An 18,248-nucleotide genomic window follows, 5' to 3' on the forward strand; every position below is an offset into this window, starting at 1 on the left:
ATACTGTGCAACAAGTGGAATCTAGTGGAATCTAATTTAGAAGAAAGCTAGTAGAAAGCAAAGTTATTTCACTTACTTTCTTCAATTGCATTCATTACCCTATATATTTAAGGCTTCATACTAACTGTAAAAACTCAAGCATCAATGCCATAGTCAGTTAACTTATGTGCCCCCATGATAAGCTGAAATTTAAAAAAAAATGACTTCTAATGCTATAAAAATGAGCGCTAATAAAATCTAAGAGCAACACACAAAACATCAACTAGGAAGGGGAAATTAAAAGCTGAGTTAAGACAAGTGCGTATGTCACACCATCTGTAGTATTTCTAAGTCTCATCTCTGACAGATCACTGAGAGGAGAAAGCTCTTAATTCTTCAAATACTTATGAATTTTTCTAATTTCCTGAATCCTTATGTAAGTAAAGAATAATGAGAGAACTAAGGCATATCTGGTTTTTAAAAAGTGCCTGCAAATCCAGCATTTTTCTGCCCGATAATTTCATAATTATGCTCAATTATATATGCAACAAAGTTCAATGGTCATTTCCTACACACATACACTCTACCTTGGATGACACGTTTGGAAATCCATCCTTCTGATGACTTTGCCTTGAAGGACTCAGGATTGCTCCTGAAAGAGAAATTAGGGGAGCTAGATACAAAAATGTTATGTCCCTAATAAAGATGTTTTCTTTTCTTTCTGAATCTGGCAAAATAATTGCTTTGCTAGTAATGTTCATTTCTAAAGTTCAGTTTCATTCCTATGGAATGGTTACATATTTACATATGTGAAATAACTTTCTAATGATCAAATATCATACAAATATACTTTTGTTCACTTAAAACATGAATAGCTTTCTTAAATTATTGTTAGACATAATTGAAAATATTAAAGTACAAAGTAAAAAATTGAAGGAAAAAACACTATCAGCTTTTTGTACTTATATTTAACATTTTTATAATTATGAGATTATATCTCCCTGGGTTAGATTAATTTTTGTACCGTCTGTACCATAAGGTATTAGAGGTGGTTATGTATGAGCATTTGTGTGTATGTGTGTGTGTGTGTCTGTTATCAACCACAAATACTTAACCACCCCTTCCCAAATACAGAATATAACTTCTATCTGTTATGGTTCTGTCTGAACTGAGGTAGTCTATGTAGCTTCCTACAAAAGACTAAAACCCTGACTTATTTTGCTGTCATTTCTAACATTTTGACTCAGACTTAAAATTTTTATTTCATCTTCCAGTTTTTCTTAGATTAGGTTCTAGTGTTTCTTAAACTATTTTGCTTAGAAGATTAGCAACAAAACATAATTAAAACAAACGTCCTTGAACAACACTATAAACCAACTAGACTTAACAGACATCTATAGAACACTCCATCCAAAAACAGAATACACATGTATTTCTCAAGTGCACATTGAACATTTTCTAGAACAGACCATACACATATGTTAGGCAATTAAACGAGCTTCAATACATTTATAAAGATTGCAATCCTACAAAGTATTAATATATTTTCTGACCACAATGGAATTAGAGTAGAAATCAGTAACAGAAGGAAATTTGGGAATTCATAAATATGTGGAAATTAAACAACAAACTCACAATCAATTAATCAAAGAAGAAATCAAAAGAGAAATTAGAATATACTTTGAGATGAATTAAAATGAAAACACAACATACCAAAATTTATGGGATACAGCAAAAGCAGTGCTTAGAGGGAAACCTATAGCCATAAATGCCTACCTTAAAAAAGAAGAAAGATATTAAATCAATAATCTAACTTTTCACCTAAAGGAACTAGAAAAAGAAGAGCAAACTAAACTGAAGCAAGTATATGGAAGGAAATAATTAAGACCAGAATAGAAGTAAATGAAATAGAGAATTTTTAAAAAAGAGAAAATCAGTGAAACCAAAGTTGGTTCTTTGAAAAGATCAACAAAATTGACAATCTTTTGGCTACACTTGCCAAGAAAGAAAAAGAGGAGACTCAAATTACTAAAATCTAGAACATAAAAAGAGATATAAGTACAAATCTTACAGAAATAAAAAAGAATTATAAGGGAATACTATGAACAGCTGTATGCCAAAAAATTAGACAACTTAGCTGACATGGACAGATTCCTAGAAAGACACAAACTACTGAAACTAACTCAAAAAGAAATAAACAATCTGAATGGACCTACTGCAAGTAAAGAGATTGAATTAGTATTTTAAAACTTCCCATAAAGAAAAGTCCAGGCTCAGATGGCTTCACAGGTGAATTCTACCAAATGTGTAAAGAAGATTAACACCAGTCCCTCACAAATTCTTTCAAAGTAGAGAAGGACAAAACAACTTCCAAATCATTCAATAAGGCCAGTGTTATTCTGCTACCAATCCCAGATAAAGACATCACAAGAAAACTACAGACAATATTCCTTATAAATATAGAGAACAAAAATCTTCAACAAAATATTAGCAAACCAAATCCAGAAACATGTAAGAAGAATTAGATATAATGACCAAGTGGGATTTGTCCCAGGAATATAAGATTTATTTACTATCTGAAAGTCAGTCAGTGTAATGCACCACACTAATGGAAGGAAGGATAAAAACCACATGTTCGTTTCAATAGATGGCAAAAAGGCCTTTGACAAAATCCAATACCCTACCACTAAAAGCCCTAGGACCAAAAGGGAATATCCTCAATTTGATAAAGGATATCTATGAAAAACCCACATTTAACATCATTAATAGTGAAAGACTAAATGATTTCCCCTTAAGATCAGAAACAAGAAGATAAGGATGTCTGGTCTTGCTGCTTCAATTCAACATTACACTAAAGGTTCTAGCCAGAAAAAAAAAAATAACAAATATCTTGAATTAGGGATCGTTGTATAGATGTGAAATTTGGGGACTATAAGGGCACTGAACATCATTGCCCTTTTGTTGTTTGTGAAAAGATAGATAATACTTCATTGTCATATAAAATGGAAATTCAAAATGGGTAAGAACCCAGTAGAAAGCTGTGGATTTCATATCAAAACTGGAAAACAACTGCTGATCATTGAACTATAAATGCAAAATGTGATAAGGACATGCCAGAGACACAGTGACAGTAAATAAAGATTTTAGTGTCTTGAATAATTTGGTTATATCCTGAGATATGAGGGGATGCTTTATGGATGTGAAGAAATCACCTAATGGCAGCAATCTGAATTACAGGAATAGTGCCTGGGAGGAAATAAAAGGCCCTTCTCAATAAGACTTGTAAGAAAAACCAAGTCTACAAAGTGATGCCTGGAGGTTGGAATATTAAAAGTCAAAAATTCCTCTAAAATGAAAACCATCCCACCAAACAGAACAAAATTTTAAGGAAATGTAGGCAAAACTGATTATTTGGATAGATCCATCCATGTTAGCAGCAAACAAAGACTAAATCTTTTTATGCATTTTCAATTAGGAGCTCTAACTCCTATTTCAGTAAGTGGCTAACACAGGGCATGCCTGTTTAGCAGGCTATACTTATGTTTCCAAAAAATCATCACATCCCACTTTTAACAAGCTATGCAACTAACTTTTTCAAAATTATAATTCAAAACATCAACTCAATAAATTACAATTAAATAATGCTATTTTCTTTAGTTAGGACAGGAGTAAGGCACTATCCTCCTCTTTATCTCAAATTTATTAATACCTATCTCTTTGTACTAGATCAATAAGTAAATGTCTTTCTACCAATCAGCTAAGCTCACATTAAAAAGATGACATCAACTTTGCATGGGCAACAGACTAGGAATCAACCAAGAATGTAGAATTTTTGTCTACGTACAGTCCAAACCATTCTCTGCTGCATAAACAACAGAGAGAGTGAAAATATACCCTAAAATCTATTCCAGAACATCGAAGTGTAAAACATACCTGTGTGTCCCATTAAATTGGTGTGAGTTTATATCGTGAACAGCAAACCATGTGAGTGGTTTCATTGGCAGGAAAAGGCTCAGATGATGAAAAGGCAATGGCTTTACAGTTCCCAGGGACTCACTGAATTTCACTTGTTCAGTCAGCTTCAGAATAAAGCATTCTGCTGTACTAAACTAAGTGAAGAAACAGTGTGCAAAAGACAAAAGACAAAAGCCAAGTTATACAGAAAATATTATGGTGGAAGTGTATTGGGAATGAATATCCCATTAATATGAAAAATTTACAAAATAAAAGTCCATCTGAAGCTACAGTTTTCTGGAACAAATCTCTCAGGATTTCCTTGTCTGTGCAAGAGCTCACATGCACTAAATATATTATCAAAGAACATGTGTGCAAATAAACAGACCAAAAAAGATGTCTACATGACAAAAGCCAAAAGAATAAAGATATTGATTCAAAAGAGGTTCCAACCTAAGAGCTCTGCGTCTATAACATATGGCCCCAAGATGACTCAAGATAATTATTGTTGAAGTGAATAAATCTAAATGGAATAAACAGAACAGGTGATGTTAGATTATTTTTGCTGACAAAGAATAAATGGAGAAAACTTCATGATCTTTAAATGCAAGGCATGGCACAGCAACAGAAACAGACAAGACAAAGGGAAGAATTAGGCCACTGTGGAATGGATAGTAAATAAGGCAGAGTTAAAGGCTGTGGCGTAAAAACAGCAGTGAAAAGAAAAATCCCAAAATTATTCTGGAAGTATCATTTGCACTAAAATATAAGGCGGAAATCCAATTATATTTTTAATTTCTAATCATATAATAAAACAAATAATAGCATTATCTGTATTTTTCTCCCCCCCCCCCCCCCCCCCCCCCGGAAACAGGGTCTTACTCTGTTGCCTGGGCTAGAGTACAATGGTGTCATCATAGCTCACTGCAACCTTAAACTCCTGGGCTCAAGCAATCCTCTTACCCTAAGCCTCCTGAGTAGCTGGAACTACAGGCACACACCATCATACCCAGCTAATTTTTCTATTTTTTGTAGAGATGGACTCTCCCTATGTTGCTCAGGCTGGTTTTGAATTCCTGGCCTCAAGTGATCCTCCTGCTTTAGCCTCTCTAAGTGCTAGGATTATAGGCATGAGCCACCAACCCAATCTGTATTTTTCTTAAAGATTGTGATTCTAATTCTGTTTATGACTCAAAGTGTTTCAGAGTTTTAGACAGAGAACTGATTCTATTAGCTGCTAAAAACGAAACATTTTAAAAAGTGTAGTTTGCCAGTAAAACTGAAAAAAAAAAACCCAAAGAAAACAAAACTACGAAGTAGTAGAAAGGAATGCGTTGTGTAAGTTAGGCAATAAGGGAAAAAAGTGTCACAAGAAAATGTGAAGCTACAAGGCCCCTTCTGGATAAAAGCCACAGGGAAGGAATCACTGACATGTAGTATGATGAGTCAATGGCTTGGATAAAATGCAATATTTACATATACAAATCATAATTCCTATAAGATGGACTGAGAGCCATATTATATGAATAAGTGTTTACCATGATTTGTAATTAAATAGATAGCTCGATGATGCCCCATCTCCTGCAGGATCTGTAGAAGGTCACCGACGGTCTTGTTTTTCTGTGCCCAGGACCAAAGTAATTCTCTTGTTCCACTTTTACCTTGATCTACATATTTTTCAATATGGCGAACATCCAGCCAGCTGCTTGAAAGTCGCTCCGCTGTGGAAATTGCAATAGAGAAACAAAGAATAGTTAAATGTACTTTTATTGGAATACTTGTTTGTATGTAAACTGTATGACTTATTTCACTTTGTAACTTTTTATTTTGAACTAATTTAGCATATACTTTTCACCCACCTTCTGCTAATGTTAACATCTTACTATAACATGATTATCAGAATCAGTGATAACTAAACTGCAGACCTTATTCTAATTTCACTAGTTTTTCTACTTATGTCCCTTTTCTTTTTAAGGTCCCATCCAGTTTCCAACATAGCAATTAAATTGTACTTTCTCCTTAATCTCCTCCAGTCTGTGATGGTTCCTCAGTCTTTCCTTGTCTTTCGGGAGAATGGAATGATACTGTATCCTTCTCAGTATGTAACATCAAGAGGTTTATGATATTAATGTCTTATCACTAGCAATGTTTATTTGATTGCGTGATGAAGGTGGTGTCTGCAAAGTTTCTCCACTATAAAATTATCTTTAAAATTTCCCTTTATAATTAACAAGTATGTTAGGGAGATATCTTGAGATTACGCAAATACCCTGCTTCTCCTCGGATTTGGCTCATCAATACTGGCATGCAGCAGCAGATGTATGTATCACAATTACTGTGGTGTTTGTTTAATGGTGATTTTCTATTTCTCCTTTTTCCTTTTGTGTTCATTAATTGTAACTCTTCTGTAAGAGCTGTCCCTTCTCCCTCATTTATTTATTTATTCAATTTTTATTTCTATCAGTATGGGTTCATGGATATTTATTTTATTCTATAGGTTAAAATCCAATACTATCATTATTTATTTTGTTGCTAAAACTGTTCTAGTTTTGTTCACTTAGGTTGGCTCTTGTGTTCTTTTGATAAGCCCCGTCTTTTTTTGAGCACTTCTTTATTTTCAGGCTCATTTTGTATTATATTTCCCCTTCCCCAGCACTGGAATTAATTACTTGTCCAAGGATCCCTGGTTTATTCATTGGACAAAGGTGTTTCTTAGCATCTAAGCTAAGATGCAGGTGCTAGATGTGCTCATCGTGGGTTCTATCACTTCTAGGCCCTCCAAGCACGCAGAGCGAAGGAAATACATGAATGTGCACTAATCCATGGACCTTTATTTCTCTATCTACATGTATACATATGAAAAATCAAGAGTTTGTTCTGATACCTCTGATTCCAATCCAACATCACGGGGTACATTTCAGTCTTTCTGCATTTGTAACTTCATTCTTGAACAGTAAGAAACTCTGCTCTTGTTATTGACAATACATTTACTTACTTGTTTAATTCTACTATACAAATACAACACTTCAGAATTGCTAAGCCATACCCCTGTGAGAAACATATTAACTACTTAAATTAGAGCATAATAATTCTTTTTGTCCTTAGCCTAAAAGTATCCAGTGATGATGCTGTTTTCCAAAGTTACTTAGGCTAATTCTTTTCTTCCTAAACCCCTTCAGTGTGGTTATTACTCATTTGTAATACAGTTAGATTCAGTTGGTGAAGTTTTTATGGAATGGCGTTTTAAGCTTTTGTCTTAAATGTCTCATTGAGCATTTTTGAGCAATTAAAAAGTACTATCTGGGTAAGATTAGGGAAATGTTTTTCTAGGATACTAGGCTTTTAATTGCTCAATTAGGGTCTGGTATAAATATACAAACACTGTACTGAAAGTATATGAGTTTTTATGGTGCCCTGAGTTAACAGGATTCTTCAACTGAAAATTTATACTGCCATACTGTATGACTTCCGAATTTTAAAGTGTACTTCAAGGCAAAGGAGGGAGAAAGAAAGCAAATGACCTAAAGGTTGGTCTTGTTTTTATGATAATACTCCCAGATTAGCTCAGTCATCTTGAGCAGCAAAATTAGCAACATGGCTTTGGGCCATTGCTGGTGACGGCAGCATCCCCTCATACCTTTACCTTCTAGAGAGACTAAAACATTTAGGATCCCAGATACAGGTCTGTGGATAAAATCCAACAGTGACCTGACAGTGGTCAGGAGATCCCCAACACACCACCATAACTGATTATAGGAACTCAGCAGTCTTTCCTTCTGCCACTCACAATATGGAAGCTGCCCTCTAGCAGTAACCAAGGTACCTTCATCAAAGGATTCCCCTATCCACCAACTATATTCTTTACAGGCTGCTGTCCTTTTAAAAGGCCAACCGCTGCTCAGATTTGAGAAGAGCAATAAGCTTTATGAAACTTTCTTCTGTTAAAATTCTGTTTCAGAGTCCAAAGATTTTTAATTTCTCAGGAGTTGCTATACCAGTTATAGTATCTAAAATCAAGACATCAGAAAGGCAATGTCTTTTGCCTTAATATGGCATTCCCTTCCCCCATATTTTCAGTTCTACAAGGCTTTGCTGGAATATTCAATTTACCTCAACTTTATGCCCCTGCTGAGACTGTAAGTAAACCCTGAAAGTTGAAAGAGATCACAATATGAAACCATTACTTCACCTCTTTCTGTGAGCCAAAAGTAGACTTGGCAGACATTACCAATACCAACAATATTTCCAAGCCTGTACCCCATCAAAGAGGATTACATTTCCCTGCACTGTAAGGTTAGCCATGCCTATGTGTCTTTTCCAGAAACATTGAAAAGCCCAGGCACAATTCCCCACATGTTGACAGGGGAGTGCCTTGAGATCAAAGCAGTCTGGAATGCTGAGCCACCACATGGGGGACAGCTGTGCTGGACTCTCAGTGCTCTTCTCATGAGGAAAAAGTAAATTTCTGCTATGTTAAACCACTGACATCTTAGTGGTGCTTGTTACTGCAGCATAACTTAGTCTATCCTGACTAATACACACAAAGCTGTATCTTGAATTTTCTATTACTCAGTCACACCTTGTACCAGAATAGAGTTAAAGGGAGGGGGGAAACTTCTGTGAGTGTGTACCAAACAAAGGAAGATAAAGTTGAGGCATTCTATTTGAATGCATGTTTAGGCTGTAAGGAAAGAAAAATAGCTACAATAAAATGTCTGACATCATTGAGTGGGAAGGTCTTTGTCCTTCCTCAGTATTTTAAATTTTGGTAAGAATACATTCCTTACTCATCTCTTTGAAGAGATGACATGTCACAAAGAGGCAAGGAGGCAAGGACTGTCCAAATGCCAATATATGCTTTAGATAGCACATTGCTTAAAAAAAAAAAAAGGCCTTTAAAGCAAAAATATTGGCAAGATGTGGTAACGTTATTTTATTAACAATATACTTCTTTCTGATGAGTGGTAATCTACCTATTTGGTTAAGGTACATTTTTCATAAACACTTTATTTAGCTATTTCTAGAAATTCTTGAGAAAAATACTGCAAATCAGTGTCGTTCAAACATTTGTTGAGTATCGTCTATGTGCCAGCGGTACAGTAATTGCATGCACCAAGTGTGTGTGGAGCATGAAGACAGGTCCCTAACACAAGATGGGAATACCAGGGAAGGTTTCCTGGAGGGGTGGTTTCTGGAGCCCCACCCAAGTTTAAAACTATGAGTATTTCTAAAGAAAGGCCAATTCTTAAAGAAGTATTAGATAGGGTATGCTACCCTGGGAAGAAAATGACTCTGGGTCCCATAGACTATCCTTTTTCTTTCTTTTTTTTTTTTTTTTCCTTTTTTCTTTTTTTGAGACAGGGTCTGGCTTTGTTGCCCAGGCTGGAGTGCAGTGGTGCCATCATAGCTCAGTGTAACCCCAACTCCTGGGCTCAAGTGATCCTCCCACCTCTGCCTCCCAAAGTGCTGATTACAGGCATGAGCCACCCCATCTGGCTGTCCTGTCTTCTAAGGAGAAAAGTCTTCAGTCAAAATACAGCTTCCCTGTGGGCCTCTGGGTCAGCGTAGGAACACATGTGTTTAGTGGTGGCTCTGCCATCGGCCTACGACACAACTCCAGGCAAGACATAGTCTCACTGAACAATCTCAAACTTCTCATTAGTAAATGTTCTTTGAAGTAGTCCCATCTAAAACATATACTAAATTCGGTTGCTCTTTTTTGACCTGCTAATTATATGAGCAATGACTTTAAAATACCTCTAGTCTTTAAACACTTCTCAGTTTCAAAATTAGCATTCCAACAAAGGAACTCTATCAAATTTCAGCAAAGGGAAAGTTTAGGTTTCTTCTTTTCCTATTAGAAAATTAATTGGCTAATATTTACAGAGCATTAGGCATAATGTACCATATAAATGAACAATAATGAATATTTACATAACATACAACAGGCTTCTTCCTTTTTAAAAAAAATAGTTGAATCTTTGGAATAAGAAATACGCACATAATTTCACACGGGTGAAGAGAAAAGATGCTCTTGTGGGCTACCACAATCAGGGCAGGAACAAACAGAAGGGTGACAAAACCTCAGCTAACTTTGCAGCAGAGGATGATTCAGGGACGGTTTAACTAGGCTGAGGGAAAGGGGAAGGGTCTGTCAGATGGGAAATTGTTCCAAAAACAGTGAAGAGAGCACAAGGGGGCAAAGAGGAGACTAGTTTGCTTAGAGCAGAGGATTCAGGATAAAGAAAAAGTGAACAAATTCCATGAAGTCTCTATGTGACCTTGTATCTCCAGGAACGTGCTTGGCACATAGTAGATGTTCAATACATATTTGCTAAATGGCCCTGAGTGTTCGAGTAAGGACTTAAAATTTCATTCTGAAAGCAGTGAGACCTGTCTGAAATTTCTGAAAAGGTGATGCAAAGATGACAGCTTTGCTTTTTGGAAGATCCATCTGGTGGTAATAGTAGCAGGAGTCTCAGATACAATATTTACACATAAAAAGGTATAAACATTTTATAGCTCACAACAATTCTCATAGTAGGAAAGGAACAGTTTATAATTATTAAGGAAATAGAGAGTCAATTTCCACAATTCCATTTCCAGTTTTGTTTTGTTTTTAATTTCCGAATTTCCCTTTTAAAAGTGCAGCAGGCCATGATTCTGTTCTCTTCCATCCTGTGACTTGGCTGAGAAACTGCTATCTAAGATGCTGTCCCTTAAGCACATTTCTGAGATTCAGCTGGAACATGAATGAACAGATGCCAAATGAGCTGGGGTTTTTAGTTCCCTAATACTGACCAGGGGCAAAAGGTTCTGAGTTTGTACTAAATCTAAGGAAAGCTAAATTAGGCAAAGGCATTTTTCTAATTATAGTTCATGGTGAGAAACTGACCCTGCTCAGTTAAAATGGATACTGCCTGTATGCATGGATTGCTTCCAGAGACAGAAATGAAATATGTTTTCTCTTTCTCTGGTGATTCACAGTGTAACCTTAATAGCTTTTCTCTAATGATGATGCATTCTGAACAGAAACACCACTAAAGAGTATTATTAGCATCCATAAAATGTATAATTCATTTAGATCAAATTCTATAAAATAATAGCTCCAATCTGATGCAACAAGAATGCAAAGTCTTGACATGTTAATTACATTCTTGAATATTCATAGTTTTCTCCAATCTTTCCTTACTCGGTCACTTTATTCACAGTACAAATAAAATAAAAATAAAGAGGGAAGTTCTCAATGACTAATTGTGTTCTTAAAGTTAAGAGCATTCTAAGCTGAAAAGGTAATTTAAGAAAAATATGCTGTAGTTAAGCAATGTTTAAAACCATTTTTTTGGAAGGTAAATCTTTTTTTGAAAGTCATCTTGGCACAATATAAAGCAAAAAGTCAACCTAAGAAGTTCAGAGATCAGTTTATCTGGAGATATGGATTGCTTAATAATCACTCAATGCTCAAAAGTCCTTGAAGGCTGTTTTAAGAGTGCAGGACTATCTATGCAGTGCTAACCACTGGGGAATTCAGTTGCAGAAACCAGGTCTCCGTATGCAAATATGTCTCTGAAGGGGTTTTTCCCAAAACGCAACACACCCCTATTTGGAATCTTTGTATTTGCATATAACCACATGCCAAAACCCCTAGGAAGTTAAGACTGCTTTCTTAACAAAGCTCATTTTTAGACAACATAATGGGTTATGCTCTTCTTCTACAAAACACATAAAGGAATTATTCAATTTTTAAAAAGAACCTTTAAAATTAAAGCTATTTTTAATTCCGAAAAAGTCTAAACAAAACTCAAAGTGTTAAGTTAGGTCTATTCTTCATACGAGACTGTAAACATTAACGCTCACTAGTTAACAAATTTTACAAGAAATAGTTCTTATCCATACTTAAAGCTCATGTGTACCTTTGACCCCATACTTGGGTAGGATTCATATTCCATAACTGAGGAGGGCTGTGCATAATTTCTCAGGTTCCCCTCTGTCCTGCCCTCTTAATCCTAGATACAGGTACGGACCTAACATTAACTACTTCTGGAAGAGAATTTAAGCACAGTTCACCCTCCACACCAGTATTTCAGTCTGCAAGACAGAAGCTGTGTAATTTCATACCCAGGCGACGCTCAGTACTATTTCCCCACACCTTCTTCCCTTGTTAAACTTCTTTATAGCATTCGTATAGGGCTGTAGCCCACATTAAGTTGGAAAATCCTTACAAGCAGAGACCATGATGTATTTAGTACAGTGCTTTGTCTAAGACTCTGCCCAATGAGGTTTTGGATGTTTAATAGGTGTCTGTTCATTCATTGATTCATTCAAAACACAGATAACTACTGAATGCCTGCTCTGTGACAGATACAATTTTAGACACTAAGAGAGTGTAAACTAAAAATAAAACCCTAAGCTCCCTACCAACAGAATGTACCCACTCTTGGCCACAGGGACCCTAGAAAAACCCTAAAACTGAGTTCCTGGCCATGATGGAAAGGGAGGTCAGCCATGCCTGGTTATACCCCCTTCCTTTTGGAGTTTAGATGCAACAACTGATGAGCATTAATGTTAAAATAGAGATCATAAGACTGACAAAACAGAAGCTCAGTGCCAGTGCATGCCTGTAGTCCCAGCTACTCTGGGGCCGAGACAGAAGGATCATTTGAGCCCCAGAATTTGAGGTTGCTATGAGCTAGGCTGATGTCACGGCACTCTAGCCCAGGTGACAGAACGAGACACTGTTTTAATAAATAAATAAATAAAACAGGGTCTAAGGCCATGCAAGGCAAAGGTTAAGTCACACCTATAGGTCATCAATTTGCTTAACAGATCACTTTGAATCCTATATTGTGGCTTGCTCTACAATTAGCAAACTTTCTTGTCTTAAAATTTTTCTTTCTACTGACTCCAAGCCTTTAGATAAATTTTTATTCCTTTAACCAATTACAAATCAAAGAATCTCTGAATCCACCTATAATCTGTAACCATCCGCACACACACACACAACGTGTCCGCCTTTTTGGGCCAAACCAATGTACACCTTCCATGTACTGATTTATGATTTTACCTGCAATTCCTGTGTTCCCTAAAATGCATAAAACTAAACTGCCTTGTGCTCACTTTCTCAGGGCTTCCTGAGATTTTTTTCCCTGGGCCACAGTCACTCATTGGCTCAGAATAAGCCTCCTTAAATTATTTTACAGAGTTTTGTTTTTTTCCATTAACAGAGTCAGCAGGAAACAAGACAAGTAAAAGTCCTTGCCCTCTTGAAGCTTACTTCTATATGGACAATAAACAAATAAACAAACATATATACATTTACATATGTATATATGTTTATATTATACATGCACATATGAAGTATGTGAGAGGTGATATATGACACAGAGAAAAATAAAGCAGGAAAGGGACAGGAGGGACTGGGGTGTCAATTGTAAATGAGCCATCAGGGTAGGTAACAGTTAAGAAAAAACATGAAGGAAGAAAAGAAGCAAGCCTCAAGGTTATTGGTAGGAAAAACATTCCCAGCATGTTCAAGAAACAAGGAGGCTAATGTGGTTGGAGTCAGGCAAACAAGGAGAAGAAAGTGAGAAGAGCTATGTAGGACTTCAGTGTTTATTCTGAATAAGATAGGAAGCTACTAAGAGGGTTCTGAACAGGGTAAGGACAGAATGTACTATACACACTGCTGTGTTGAAGAGACTTGATGAGGACAAGGGCAGTGGCGGAGAGTCCAGTCAGCAGACTGCTAAAATAATCTGGGTTGGGGGGGGTCTGTCTGTGGTTTGGGCCAGGATGGCTACAGTGGCAGTTGTAAGAAGCGGTCAGATTATTAGATCCTGAAGGCAGACTCAAGGGCATCATTTGCTGACAGACAGGATGTGGTTTGTGAGAGAAAGTGACAAGTCACAAAAGACTAATATTTTCAGCCTGAATAAGCGAGGGGTGGGTTTGCCATTAACCGAGATGGGAAAACTTTGGGAGGGGTAGAGGGAGTATTTCTGGACTGTTAAGTTGAAGATGTTTGTCAAGTAGACAAATATGGATGAACCTAACATTCTCCCTTAGCATACAGACGAAATTCAGAAGGTAGCAAATATAGTGCATAAACAGGAGAGAAGAGGTCCATGGACTAAGCTCAGGGATACTTTAAAATATAAAGAGCATTCTGTAAGGAGAGGGGAAAGTAAGTAGAGTGCAATGTTCTAGAAGTAGAAAAAGTGCTTCAAGGAGGAAGGAGCGATCAATTGTGTCAAATAAAATGGGAACTTTGACCACTGGATTTAACCATGGTGACCTTAGACAAAAGCAATTTCAATGGAGGCGTGGGAAGTAAAAGCCTGACTGGGGAGGGTTCAAGGAAGAATGGAGAACCTGGAGTATAAACAGCCTTTTTAAGGAATTTTACCATGAAGAGCAACAGAGAAATGGAGTGGTAGCTTAAAGTAGAAGTGAGATCTAGAGAGAACATTGTAAGATGGAGAAATAACACAGTGGTTAAAAAACAGGCTCCACTCCACTTCAGGGAGAGGAGGCATATCTCTCCACTCTTTAAGTGGGGACTGCACTTAGTGACTTCCTTCCAAAGAGGACAGTATGAAAAGGGGGATCGAGTAATTTTACAGCGTAGATATCTGACAGACACTATCTCAGGCATGGTTAACATCAACCGCGACAACTCATGTAAATACTATGTACCTTGATATGATGTGATGAAAATGGCACTTCACCTCTATGGTCTTCCTCCCAAAAATACATAACCTCAGTCTGATCATGAGAAAAACGTTAGACAAACACCAGTTGAGGAACATTCTACAAAATAATAGACAAGTACTAACCAGTATTCCTCAAAACCTCATGGACATTAAAAACAAGAAAAGTCTGAGAAACTATATCATATTTAATATGATTTTTCATTTAACTTGTTTTACAGTACTTAATAATTTATATGATAATTTCCTTTCCTTTTTTAAGAGGAAGAAAATTGAAGCCTAGTATACAGTATATGTAAAAAGGATTTCTTCTCAGTGTATTATAAATGTTGAGAGGTTTTACTGTGTCAGCTGCTCTAAGCAATTTAGTTTAAATACCAATCTATGGTGATGTAATGAAATGAGTTGTCACCAAAGGTTCTGTATATACATTATCATGTCTGTAAGGTAAATAACATTTTCCAACTCGGGCTCCTTGGGCTTCACTATCAAGCCATATAAAGTCATCAATGTTAACCAGAGAATATATTTTCTTGTGACTATACTATTTTTAATAACAATGCTTGACAAAAGCGATTTGAAGAGTAATATGTAGAATATGTTTAAAGATAAAAAGAATTAAGTATTGATAGGATGTAGCAAAATAACTGTTATATTAAGATGCCATAAAGAAGAGAATTCGACCTAAGTGGTGGCTTCCAAATCAAGCTGTGCATCAGTTATTCGCGAGCTTGACGAAAAAAGAAAGATTAGAAAAAAGTCAAATCTAATCTACTAAATCAGCAGCTTTAGGAGTGGTGCCTGGGCATCTGTATATTTAAAATACTGCATAAGTGACTTCAATTTGTGAAGAACTGACTTACATTATCCTGTACACACTGACCATGTCATATAGGCTGCTATATGATCTGCCTTTGTCTGAGCTGCATGTGTCCAAGCTGCCACTTCCAGTTGTGTAAACTTTGGCAAGTTACTTGACCAATTTGTGCCACAATTTCCTCACCTGTTAAAACACTGTTGATGATAACAGCACCTGACTCATAGCACGAGTAGAGGAGTTATATGAGACAACTCACGTAAAGCATGAATATCTGGATTTCAATGCTATTGAGAGAGAGAGAGAGAGAGAGAGAGAAAGAATATCCAGCAACATTGGGCTGGATCTCCTGAACAGTAGCACTGACCAGGGACTGAGTGCTGACTGTCCTTTTAGATAGGACATATGTGCTTCCATTTTCATAGTCTCTAACCTGCTTCACTCATTTATGACATCAACCTGGCCTCATTCACTACCTGTGGATTGGAATAAGAACATTTTTCTTTCACAAATTCAGTAACTAGGAAATATATGGGTGTAAATATTGCCCATGACATGATCAATCTCAAAAATATCTGGTGGGCAAGAGATCTTATCCCTCAAATGCATACTGCAAATCTCTATGTTCTCTAGAAAGTAGGGTCAAATACCGTTTTCAGAGATTTTTACTTAAGAGCCATAAAATTACAGAGTTTAAAAAGATATAAACAATTTTTACACAATTAGCGGCCCAATGCCACAGTTCCAGAAAGTGTGACCATATTGTTCATCAACACAAAGAAAATTTTCTCCTCATAGGTCTTCTGCTATTCTTGGTAAGAAAAATCATTATTTCAGGTCATTAAAGCCAAGCTGTTTTGATATGTTATTTTCAATGAACATTAAATATGACATCACGGAGTATCAAATCTAAGTAAAAACTCCAGTACTTAACAAAACAAAGATTTTTGTCTGAATTATTTCTGATGACACTTCCAACAGGCAGTTGCTCAACTTTCCAATGTCCGCATAAAATGAAGTTTTGAAGCCAATTTTCTAGATTAAAATAAAAAGCCATTCTCGGCTGGGCACGGTGGCTCACGCCTGTAATCCTAGCACTCTGGGAGGCCGAGGCGGGCGGATCGTTTGAGCTCAGGAGTTCGTTGGAGAACAGCCTGAGCAAGAGCGAGACCCCGTCTCTACTAAAAATAGAAAGAAATTAGCTGGACAACTAAAAATATATAGAAAAAATTAGCCGGGCATGGTGGCGCATGCCTGTAGTCCCAGCTACTCGGGAGGCTGAGGCAGGAGGATTGCTTGAGCCCAGGAGTTTGAGGTTGCTGTGAGCTAGGCTGACGCCAGGGCACTCTAGCCCAGACTACAGAGTGAGACCCTGTCTCAAAATAAATAAATAAATAAATAAATAAATAATAAAAAGCCATTCTTTAGCATAAATCTTTATTCCACTGATTTCAGTAAATAAACAAGATATGTATAATTAACAAAACTAGGAGCCACGTTCATCACAAGTAGTATTTTACTGTAGCATTTCACTTGAAACTAAGTTGAGGATACATTGTAAACACCCAAGGATCAATATCTTGAAGTTCTAAACATGTTTTAATATGAAAATTGTATTCTGGCGTGATTTTGCAATGACAAGACGTCATATATTGCGAACCGAGGAAGGCTGGAACCGTTTACAAACACAAGATGCTTTCACGCGGTTTGTGTCTTTCCCAAGCCTCCTCTCACTTGATGTAGCGATGGATACCCAAAGTTTCTTTGAAAAACAAAGAGGGTCTAGTGTCTGGGTCTCAGGCCGTCCCTGTGTCCTCCCGGGGAGAGGAAGGGGCGGATTCCCCCGTCAGGACCTCGCGGAGCCCCCGCCGCCCCAGCTGCCCAGCGCGGCCCTGCGCGCGCCCGAGCGCGAGGAGCCCCCGCCGCCCAGCCCGCCCGCCCCGCGCGCCCCCGCGTCCCCGCGCGCCGCACTCACCCAGGCCGCGCCAGCCCAGCGCGCCGTCGCAGCTGTCCAGGACCGCGCACAGCTCGCCCAGCAGCGTGGGCGGCAGGTCGAACAGGAGCGTGTGCGCCGAGAGCGCGCCGTGGGCCCCGCCGCTCCCCGCCATGGCGCGGCTGCCGGAGCGCGGGGACAGGGCCGAGGGGGGATGCGCGGCTCAGGCCTCAGCGCCCGCGAGGGGGCCGTTACACAACCGCGGAAATCCTGTCGCCCCGACGGCTGCCAAGACCTCGGAACACGCCTGTGCTCTGGCCCTGCAAGGGCGGCGCCACGTGACGCAGAGCCGCTCTCCAGAGAGGCCCCCGCGGCCACCCGGGCCTCCCCGCCGCGGGCTCCCCCTTGTTCGCGGGCTGTCTGCCCTCAAGAGTCCTCTCAGTCCTTGGGTTTGGGACGTGGCTGAAGAGACCAAGCAAAGAGTGACACATAGATCTATCATAATCTACTTCCAAAGTTTAGTTCGTTTTATCCTTTCAGAAAGGAGATGCGAGTTCATTGAGGAACGCTTGGAAAACGGAGAAAAACGGAAAGAAGAACATTAATCACTCGTAACCCCGTTCGGTCAACGACAGCCACTCTAAACGTTTTGGCACATTTTCCTCCCAAGTTTACCTGAATGGTAACGGATGAAAATGTGCATATATGGGGTGATTATTGGAAAAGATAAATATAGATATCAACAACAGGAAAGCAAAAGAGAGACCAAATCAGAGTAAAATTATGTTCACCGTCTTCACGAGGCGGCCCCTCCTCCATGCGGTTGTTTGGTTTTATGACATTCTCCTGCCCATGG

General features: G+C 38.1%; 1 protein-coding gene across 1 annotated transcript in view; it reads right to left on the reverse strand.

The window, feature by feature from the left end:
* IRAK3 (interleukin 1 receptor associated kinase 3) overlaps positions 1 to 18,248 on the reverse strand; it is a 46,123-nt gene extending 27,875 nt beyond the window's left edge. The window contains exons 1-3 of the mRNA XM_045553420.1: positions 17,435 to 18,248; positions 5,472 to 5,654; positions 567 to 631 (exon numbers count right to left, since the gene is read on the reverse strand). Coding sequence (XP_045409376.1) covers positions 567 to 631; positions 5,472 to 5,654; positions 17,435 to 17,567 — 381 coding nt within the window. The 5' untranslated portion in view covers positions 17,568 to 18,248. The remainder of the gene's footprint in view (positions 1 to 566; positions 632 to 5,471; positions 5,655 to 17,434) is intronic.

This window comes from Lemur catta, chromosome 6 (assembly GCF_020740605.2).
Source record: "Lemur catta isolate mLemCat1 chromosome 6, mLemCat1.pri, whole genome shotgun sequence".
In the NCBI taxonomy this organism is placed as follows: domain Eukaryota; kingdom Metazoa; phylum Chordata; class Mammalia; order Primates; family Lemuridae; genus Lemur; species Lemur catta.